General features: G+C 44.7%; 2 protein-coding genes across 3 annotated transcripts; one reads left to right on the top strand and one right to left on the bottom strand.

The window, feature by feature from the left end:
- Positions 1-32: 32 nt before the first annotated feature.
- Positions 33-3,365, top strand: apex1 (APEX nuclease (multifunctional DNA repair enzyme) 1). 2 transcript variants are annotated; one of them, XM_047574755.1, is made up of 5 exons: positions 33-169; positions 1,300-1,446; positions 1,571-1,740; positions 1,836-2,028; positions 2,342-3,365. In XM_047574755.1, the coding sequence occupies exons 2-5, from the start codon at positions 1,374-1,376 to the stop codon at positions 2,854-2,856; spliced, it is 951 nt and encodes a 316-aa protein (XP_047430711.1). In that variant the 5' UTR covers positions 33-169; positions 1,300-1,373; the 3' UTR covers positions 2,857-3,365. The 2 variants fall into 2 exon arrangements, with proteins under 2 accessions (XP_047430711.1, XP_047430712.1); XM_047574756.1 differs by having other exon boundaries at positions 36-163.
- Positions 3,366-3,427: 62 nt separating this feature from the next.
- On the bottom strand, positions 3,428-9,272 carry LOC124999746 (zinc finger protein 11-like). Its single transcript, XM_047574753.1, has 9 exons — positions 8,970-9,272; positions 8,095-8,297; positions 7,806-7,904; positions 7,597-7,683; positions 7,053-7,163; positions 6,430-6,553; positions 5,257-6,352; positions 5,068-5,120; positions 3,428-4,929 (listed from the first exon to the last, which is right to left on the bottom strand). Exons 1-9 carry the CDS (start codon positions 9,001-9,003, stop codon positions 3,650-3,652), a joined length of 3,087 nt encoding a protein of 1,028 aa, XP_047430709.1. The 5' UTR covers positions 9,004-9,272; the 3' UTR covers positions 3,428-3,649.
- Between the last annotated feature and the right edge of the window lie 390 nt (positions 9,273-9,662).

Genomic DNA, 9,662 nt, shown 5'->3' with positions numbered 1-9,662 from the left:
AAAAGGTTTAGGTTACATTTCAGGCACGCGTTTAGGCAGTCGCAAAGTGCAGCATGCATGTGGTCACTCAGAAATCTTTGAGCGAGCGAGTGAGTGTGTGTTTAGCGTTTGGGGGAGTGACTGGGAAGTAGCGCTTGTCTTGGATTGGCATCCTGTCGTGAAGGTGCAAGTAAGATTATTTGCATCTGCATTTCCTGGCACGTGTTTGAAATGAAAATTGACAATTATTGAGCAGCATTTGCATTTGTTGATGGCTTTGATAAGCTAACGTACGTTAAGGGGGGCTCAGTTAGCTAGCTGCTCACCCTCCATTCATTCTTGGTGCAGACGAGGCCCCGTGCTCTTTGTCACAGGGGAAGCTAGTGTTAGCATGGCATGCTATGAGCTAAACTTGTTCAGTTATCACCAATAACCAGCATACTCTGCAGTTGGGTAGGGGCATGCTCTTTAATGTGTCACTAGCGGGTTACAAATCCATTAAAATGTCGCATTCAATGCACTCAGTAGCAACTGTTGGCATCAATGTAAACACTCCGCGTGCCTTTCCTTTGTTAGTGAATTCATTTAAGGCCTTAAAAACTTACTTTTACTTCCTCAATCTGGCAAGCATGGCTTCTATAACCAATCCATGCGGCAGCATATTCTCTATTTTGAATATTTTTCGTACAAGGATGCAGGAAGTTCGGCCAGATAGTATTGCTGCTGTGCATCCGTGTCCCTGAAGGTTGTCGTAGAGTGCTGGAGAAAATTAGCAACAATTCTTAGCCACAGTTAGCTGACCGATATTGGCTCACTGTCGATAATTATATGTTGGCTCATAAACAATGAGAATCGGTACATAAACAATGAGAATCTGTACAGAAACATGTGTCTGAGGTAAACAGGAAACGGTGTCCCCATTACTGCTCAGAGAGCAGTTGTTTTCATTTGCAACAAATCTCTGTGTGTGTGTGTGTGTGTGTGTGTGTGTGTGTGTGTGTGTGTGTGTGTGTGTGTATCAGTCACAGTTCCTATTTCTATGTAGCACTCAGTAAAAGAACATTAAGTACAATAATTAGAAGGAAAAAAAATTAGAAATTGTATGCATGATGGAAGAATAGTTGAATTTGCCATATTACACATTTTGTCTTAAGGACAAGCAAACATGTTATTGCATGTGGTTCTGACTTTTTTTTTTTTTTCAATCAGTTAATAGTTTATAAAATGTTACAGAATGGTGAAAAGCCCTCATAATTTTCCAGATCCTTGACAGGCATCTTAAACAATTGCGAATTTGACGGATCTCTTCTGTTTTTCCAGCGGCGGCGCGTGTGCTGTTGTGTGTGCGTGTCGTGTGTGTGCGAGGTGTGTTTGCAGCCAGAGCGAGTTCGAGCATGAAGAGAGGCAAGAAGGCAGAGGAGGAGGCGGCGGCAGCAGCTGCAGAAGGGGAAAATGACGCAGGCTCTGGTACTGACAGTAATCTAGTGCTCCCTAACTTTGCATTAAATCATTTTCCAAAATCTTCTGGAACATATCTGAGTAGGTCCATTTCCATTGTTTGTTTGTTTTTTGTTTTTGTTTTTAATTTTAGAATCTGCACCTCCAAAGAAAGCGAAGAAGACAAAGGAGCCAGAGGCCCCCGTATTGTACGAAGATCCTCCTGACAAAATGACCAGCAAAGATGGACGTGACGCCAACATGAAGATCACCTCCTGGAACGTCGATGGCCTTAGGGCCTGGGTGAAAAAGAAAGGCCTTGACGTGAGTTCACAGTGAGAGAAAGAGAAGTATTAATTAGTTGTAGACATTACTTTTTAAATGGTTTTGAACATGATGGTGTTCCTTATCTTTCCCAGTGGGTGCGTGAAGAGGCTCCAGATATTTTGTGCCTGCAGGAGACAAAGTGTGCAGACAAAGACCTCCCTGCTGACATTACCTCAATGCCCGAGTACCCTCACAAGTACTGGGCTGCGTCAGATGAGAAGGGGGGTTACAGTGGTGTGGCCATGCTCTGCAAAAATGAACCGGTCAAAGTGACCTATGGAATTGGTACGTGCCATGTTTGAATCTCATGCATGCTGGCTAGAAATGGCAACAAGAATGTAAAAAAACGTCCAAATACAGAAATTTTAATTTTAAGCACATGAATGTAGTGTTTCTAACCTTAATACTAAGATGACCAGCTTCTAGTTGAAAGCAGAAAGCAGAGAGCACCTTTACCAGAACCTTGAAACTGTTGCTATCATATTACTGTCTTAAGTGCAAAGGTTTCCCAGAATACCAAACTCACGCAATTAATTATTTAAACTGATAATGTGTCTGATTCCTGGTCAAATCTAAAGAACTTTCTTCAATCCTCCAGGCAAAGAGGAGCATGACAAGGAGGGCCGCGTCATCACCGCCGAGTTCCCCAACTTCTATCTGGTCACCGCCTACGTACCAAACGCCGGCAGAGGCCTGGTGCGCCTAGATTACCGCAAGACCTGGGACGAGGACTTCCGGATGTACCTGAGTGAGCTGGACATACAGAAGCCCGTGGTGCTGTGCGGTGACCTCAACGTCGCGCACCAGGAGATCGACCTGAAGAACCCCAAGGGCAACAAGAAAAACGCAGGCTTCACCCCGGAGGAGCGCGAGGGCTTCAGCCAGCTGCTGGCGGCCGGCTTCGTCGACAGCTTTCGCGAGCTGTACCCGGAACAGACCAACGCCTACACCTTCTGGACGTACATGATGAACGCCCGCTCAAAGAATGTGGGCTGGAGGCTCGACTACTTTGTGCTGTCGTCCTCTCTGCTGCCAGGCCTGTGCGACAGCAAGGTCCGCAACCAGGCGATGGGCAGCGACCACTGCCCCATCACTCTGCACATCGCTGTGTAGGTCCACAGGGTTGGTGCTTCACATAACCTTCACTTTTGTCTCTTGATGCTTCCATCCCAACTTGGGCTTAAACTATCATGTGTGTCCGTGTGTTTTCAGACACAGCCAGGTCGCCCCTTGTTAGGACGTCTTACGTCTGTAGGAAACTGCCCAAAGTCAGTTTTTGTAAAATCTGAATTAGCCATTTTTTGTTGTTTTTTTTTTAGTACTTTTGTCTTTATTTTTCATGTAAAACATTCAGTGGCTCCACAACACAATTGTTGTCTTCTTCCTGTAATTGACAGTAAATTCAGCGACGTACACCTAAATTCCTTTGGGCAATGCTATCATGATTCAACACTAAATAGCCAAAATGTCTAAGCTAGTTTTCAAGTCCTGCCAAATGTTTGTGTCACTGTTTTAAATGAGACCATGGTTGTTAAAGAAAAATGTTTTGAGCTTCTTTCCTAACTAATGTTACGTTTTCTGTTATAAAACCTACTTATCAATAAAGACTGAGTTTGTGTAGAGCCTTGAGTGATTCATTATTTGAGGATTTTTAACAGAGATGATGCAAGAAGTCAACACAATCTGCTGCTCAGTGGACTTTAATTGGAAATCAAACGCATTCAATGCAACGGAAAAAGTGGCATGATCATTGTGAACCTCTCTTTTCAATAACAACATTCTAGAATAAATGCAGGAGATGTAACAATGCCGCTATACCTGACTCTCTCCCAAAACCACAAACTGTAACTTAATAACTTTAGCCTCCAAAATATTAACTTACAGATCAACTTAAAGTCAGAGCCATCTATGTTAACTTCATAACATGTGTTCGTTGATGCATTTTAAGATTGTAAGACTGCCTGAATCCCTTCCCACATTCCCCACAGACGTACGGCTTTTCCCCCGAGTGCGTTCGCTGGTGCCGTTTCAGGCGGTTGGCGCTCAGGAAGCTCTTGTCGCACTCGGTGCAGGAGTACGGCCGGACCCCGGTGTGGTAGCGCATGTGGATGGTCAGGTAGCAGGACTGAGTGAATTTCTTGCCACAGTGGGGACACTGGAAGGGCTTGTGGCCGGTGTGGAACCGCTCATGTTTTAAAAGCTCGGCGTGAGAGAAGAAACCCTTTCCGCAGTCGGAGCAGAGGTACGGCCTCTCGCCTGAATGCGTCAGCTCGTGTCTGGTCAGCGTCGCCTTGTACACGAAACTCTTGTCGCACTGCGAGCAGCTGAAAACGTTTTCCCTGGTGTGGCAGCGCTCGTGCTTCTTCATGTTGCGCTCCCTCTTGAAGCTCTTTCCGCAGAAGGAACACATGAAGGGCATTTCCTCAGAATGGATCTTCATGTGGCTCAGCAGACCGCCCTTATACAGGAACCCCTTGCCGCACTGCGTGCACATGTGCGGCCGCTCCTTCTGATGAATACGTTGGTGGGCAGTGAGAGCTGCCCGGTACGCAAAGCTCTTCCCACAGTTGCAGGTGTGCACCCTTTCTTCTTGGTGAGTCTGGAGGTGCCTGCTGAGGTAGCTGGCAGAGCTGAAGCCCAGGTCACAGTGAGGACACTTGAAAGGCTGCTCTGGTTTGTCGGCATCCACGCCGTGGGTCTTCAGGTGCCTCACCAGCGCCGACTTCCAAGCGAACGCCCGTCCGCACACTGAACACAGGTACTCGCCATTCTCCATGTGGGTGCTCTTGTGCTCCCTCTGAGCAGCCAGGGATTTGAAGAACTCCCCGCATATCAGACACTCGTACTTGCGTCCGGACTTGTGCGTCTGCTTGTGCCTCTCGAGGGACTGTTTGAAGGAGAAGCGTCGTCCACACTGGGAGCACAAGAAGGGCTGCTCACCCGTGTGGATGCGCTGGTGGGCTTTTAGCAAAGACTGGAACCTGAAGGTCTTCTCGCACTCTGAACAGCTGAACTGTCCCACTCCGTCCGCGAAGGCCTGAAGGGACAATTTGTCGTCCACAGCCTCATCAGAGTGAACCATGTCTATGTGCTGCTGCACCTGCGCTTCTTCTGTATGGTGGAAGGAACACTTCGGACAAGAGAAAGCAGCCAATGAGGCATCTGGTGCAGAACCTTGTGGAGAAGCTAAATGATGACAAAATGGACAAAGAAATGGTATTAAGAATAGAACAGTATATAAGAATTTCATTTGAACCAAGTCTCATCTTATCTCTTAATTTCTGAAACTGAGGTGAAATACTCTTATAAACTTCTAGCACTTACTTTCGTCGCCATCCTTTGTTGAGACCAAGGGTGACCCATAAGAGTGCTCTGCACTGTAAGAGAGAATGGAAACATAATCAGCCAGACGTCCACCTATAGCAAACCATGTGATATTAGACAAAATAAGGCCGATTAGGTACTGAAACCATTGGTGAAACAACAACTGTTAATGAAGATGAAGGATTTTACCAATTGAAAGGCAAAGGCTTCAGTGCTGGAGGGTTCACCATGGTGTTCTTCCTTTTCCCTGTAGTCATGCGCTTCTGTAAATTTATCACCTGGATCTTCATGGTGGGTCTCCGTTTGCGCCCGCTCGTGCGGACCTTGACAGGGGAGATGTCATCGTTGTCAAGTTCGGCGATGGGACCTCCAGACTCAGAGGTGGGACGCTCACTGCTCTCACCCTCTGCACTCTGCGGAGTCTGATCAACTTTGTCATCTGCTCGCACCTGGGAGTCAGATTCAGCGAGTTCACCGTTAGCCTTGCTGGGTTCGTCGAAAGCTACTGCGGCCTCTTGCCCATCCTCAACACGTCCTGCAGGCTTGTTTGCATTTGGACCATCTGTGTGAGTTTTCAGGTGCCTCGCAAGAGGCAGCTCCCAGTTGAATGTCTTGCTGCACCGGTGGCACGTGTAAACACCGTCCTCCATGTGCGTCTGCTTGTGCTCTGTGCAGGCTGACAAGGAGCCGAAGGTCTCGCCGCAGATGATGCAGTCGTACTTGCATCCGGTTTTGTGCGTGTGTCTGTGCCTGTCCAGGGACTGTCTGAAGGAGAAGCAGCGACCACAGTCGACGCAGCGGTGGGGGCGTTCTCCGGTGTGGATGACCCTGTGGGCGGTTAGTGACGAGGCAAACTTGAATTTCTTCTCGCAGTCGGGACAGTCATGCGGTCCCACAGAGGTTTTACGTTGAGAAGATGCCAAGCTGTCCTTGGCCACGCCTGGAGCTTTGTCTTGTGTTGCTTCCTCCTCCCTGGTCTTCTCTTCAGGAAGCATAACCAGCGAACCATCAACCACTATGTTAGCATCTGTTCCTTCAAAGCAGTTTTCTCCCATCGCCACCTCGAAGTCAGCGCCTGTGGCCGTGCCCAGTTCAACCTCTCCATAATCTGTCACTGTAATTACTTCCACTGCTACATCATCCACAAAAGATATTGTCTGTGCATCCTCGCTGAGGCCTTGCAGCGGACTTGACTGGCTGGGCTGTTCTGTAGGCTTTGCCACTCTGCTGGGTGGAACTGCAGAGAGTGACGAAAGGATGCTGTCGCCCATACTAGAAGGTGGAACTGCACAAAAGTCACAAGAAACAAAGGTTAATGCCACAGAGTTTCATATAGAGATCATATCACGGACAGGGACTCACCATGTTGCTCTAAATGTCCAAGGTTTTTGTGGTGCCGGAGTAGATTTTTCAAATCTGTAGGTTCAGAAACTGAATGAACACAGTCCTCCAACAAAGAGCACTTGGCTCCGAGCCACGAAACAGTCTGTGGAAAAGAGCTGATGTCATTAAAAATGATAACTGTTTTTGTTAGCTAACTTAAAAAAAAAATACCAGATTTGCAGATTAAACATCTACAAGGCTTGTGATTCATGGGGGTCATTCAAGCAATTAAAGAAAAGACAACATTAAAACAGGTTCAATTCAATTTCATTCTTTCTTTCTTTCTTTTTCTTTCTTTCTTTCAGAAACAGTAGTCAACGAACCAGAGGGTTGTAATTTCGATCCCCACACACCAAGTGTCCTTGAATAAAACAATGAATGATTGTATGACTAGAAATACTGTTCCTTCTACAGTACAATTAACCTACAACTTGGCTAGAGTCATTCATTTTCTGGTGTTTTTTTTTGGTAATGCAGTGATACACCTGACTGGTTCAGTACAGTAGAAAGTGTATACAGGTACAGTCCCGTACTAACACTGTACAAGATAACTCTTCTTTGTGCCAGTTTCATATGTGAAACTTCTGGTTAACTCCTCTCACCTGCTCAAGGTCTGGAACTGGCAACAGCTGAGCCAGTCGATGGAGAAACTCCTCAAACAGTGTCTGCAAATCACTGTCATACTGAGGTCCAAACTCTGCAGGGAAGACCTCCTTTGAAAGTGGAAAGATGAAAAAAAAAGAGCTAAATCACAAATACAAAACCAAAGAAATACTCCAGTAAAGACCAAAATGCCAAAATGCCTCTGATTAGTTGGAGAACTCCATATTCTGATTCGGCTTCTTTAAAACTGACTTTAATTTACTTTTAATTTTTATTTAGATTTTCTTTCTCTATTTGTCATTCCATCATTTTTTATTTTTCACTTATACTCTGAATTGTACTAAACACTTCAATACATATATTGTAATCATAATACCAATAATTCAAATATGTATTATTCTACCTGTTAACCCTACTACATTCTACAACCAGTTAAATGTGACACAACCTGGTTTTATATAAAATTACTTAAAAAAAACAAGTAACATTATTAGTAGTATTTAACTTCACAGTCGTCCTAGATGTGCACATGATGCTGCTCACCAAGAAAAAGTCTTGTCTCTCTTCAGGGTCTTTGAGGAGAGTCTGAACCAACTCAGAAAAGTTAATTGCCACTTCCTCCTCTTTAACCTGCAACACAGGCATTAGTATGTGTTACACAATTGCAACCGGACAACTGGCTAAGTAGCAAAGGTGTGCACAAAATTGATCTGCACAGAAAAACTCACTAAATCCAGACTGTAGTCACTTACATTGTCCACGGTGGGCTCTGGTGATCTAATCTTCTCCAGGTAAGACAAGATGAACTCTGGTTTTATGAGCTGTTCACTTCGGCACAGCTCAATAATATACTGTTGAGGAGAAAAATATCCAAAGGTTGCGCCAAAATATTCCACAGTGAAGTTTGCCTTTCATCAGCTGTTGATCTGGAATATGTAACTGCATATTTTATCCATCTTTCGTGTCAACATTTTGCATACCGTAAGTATGAAACTGTATTTTTCTCCCCATTTTTAATACATGTGTCATGCTAGTACTCACCCTAGCTCTTAATCCAAGGTTCAGCTGACTCCTGTGCTTGTACATTAGCAGGTCTGGGACCATGTCCACCACCAATGAGACAAACTCTGCCACCTTCCAGTAGTTCATGACATCTTGCTTCTTCAGCACCTGCCACATAGAGGCTGTCATGAGCTGGAAAGGTGGGACCAGGAGGCGCAGTGACGCCAGCGGTAAAGAGTCACCTGGAACACACAGAAAACGATAAGTCTGATGGATGCAGATACCTGTCCCATTCGTCCAAGTGCTCATATCTCTTTTCAGTCAGACGTGTTCCAGTCTCACAAACTTTAAAGTTAATGATTAGGACATTGGGACTATATGATGATGAGAAGATGATGGCATGTTTTGCACAGATGCATATCAAGTTATGTTAGATCTATTTTAGTTGTATTGGAACACTATGTCCAATCGGTAAAAAATAGTGGAAGAGTTAATAAAACAATGGTCGTTAATTTAGTTTCTAGTTCACGTTCAGTGAGAGGAGAGGAACTTGCTTGCAAAGGGTTGATGTTTGTTACCTATATGAACAGTTGTTTGTTTTGAACGCAGCCTCGAGGGGATGTTCAATAACAACAAGGTTGCTAAAACCCACTCAGCCATACTTTTACCATGTAGGGAGTGCACTGACTGTACCTACAACCCTCAGATTCAAAAACAGTACATGTTAGCATCATTGCGGCGTAATGGTGTAACATTTCTATACGAAGATAAGCCAATTAGCTAGCCTTCTACGCTAACCTCATAGACAGGCGAGCAAAATCACAAATAACAGTCAATGTTAGCTCAACTACCATAAACTCCAAATAAATCGTCACATTTGTTTTCATCCGTCGTATGTTCGTTGATAGACCAACCTTTGTAAATGCCTGCGGAAACGCCCCAGTCCATGTTTTCACATCGGTGTTAAAAAGTTTCACTAGCCGCTATTAGCCAGCTAGCTCGGTAGCTAGCCAGCCACAGTTAACTACGTCAAGTATTAGTAGTCACCGGATGACACGGATCCCTTACTATAAACTGTAAACATCCACTCTGAAATAATAGAAGCAATAAAAACAGACGCACAAACGACCCCAACATTCATTTATCGGTGCATGGATTTGTTGTCAAAATGTTTGTTCTTCTCTGTTTAGATATTTTCGGCGTTGTCATTGTTCTTGTTGTTACCGCCATCTGCTGGAGCTTCCTAGTATCACATCAGCGTATTTTCTCAGAAGCAGAAGAGACGGGCTTCGCACCAATACTCTACTTGAACACTTTCTTCAAAAAAACATTATTTATGGTTTTGTCTCGGAATACAAAGAATATGTTGTATTTCCCAATGACTTTAGAGTACTTTTTAAATTTGTATGACCAAAATCTTCTTTATGGATGCTTCCCTCATTGCCTCCACCTTTCTCTGGATATTGTATGCCTACATGTATTCCCCTTATTCCATTCCTGCTGCCACATCAAAGCAGTGGGGGCTGCCATGTGCTGGGCTTTCTTAGATGATTTTGTATGGTTGTTTTTGTGGATTATTGTGATGCCATATATTTTTGTGTTCACAC

This window comes from Mugil cephalus, chromosome 22 (genome assembly GCF_022458985.1).
Source record: "Mugil cephalus isolate CIBA_MC_2020 chromosome 22, CIBA_Mcephalus_1.1, whole genome shotgun sequence".
In the NCBI taxonomy this organism is placed as follows: Eukaryota; Metazoa; Chordata; class Actinopteri; order Mugiliformes; family Mugilidae; genus Mugil; species Mugil cephalus.
This window is presented reverse-complemented; position numbering and strand designations above follow the sequence as displayed.

Excerpts from the sequence above, each read along its gene's own strand:
- LOC124999746 (XM_047574753.1), bottom strand. The coding sequence starts at position 9,003 with ATGGACTGGGGCGTTTCCGCAGGCATTTACAAAG. Across the intron at positions 8,298-8,969 it reads TTCCGCAGGCATTTACAAAG|GTGACTCTTTACCGCTGGCG; the intron begins GTTGGTCTATCA and ends TGTGTGTTCCAG. Across the intron at positions 7,905-8,094 it reads ACCTTGGATTAAGAGCTAGG|TATATTATTGAGCTGTGCCG; the intron begins GTGAGTACTAGC and ends TCTCCTCAACAG.
- apex1 (XM_047574755.1), top strand. The coding sequence starts at position 1,374 with ATGAAGAGAGGCAAGAAGGCAGAGGAGGAGGCGGCGGCAGCAGCTGCA. Across the intron at positions 1,741-1,835 it reads TGAAAAAGAAAGGCCTTGAC|TGGGTGCGTGAAGAGGCTCC; the intron begins GTGAGTTCACAG and ends TATCTTTCCCAG. Across the intron at positions 2,029-2,341 it reads CAAAGTGACCTATGGAATTG|GCAAAGAGGAGCATGACAAG; the intron begins GTACGTGCCATG and ends TCAATCCTCCAG.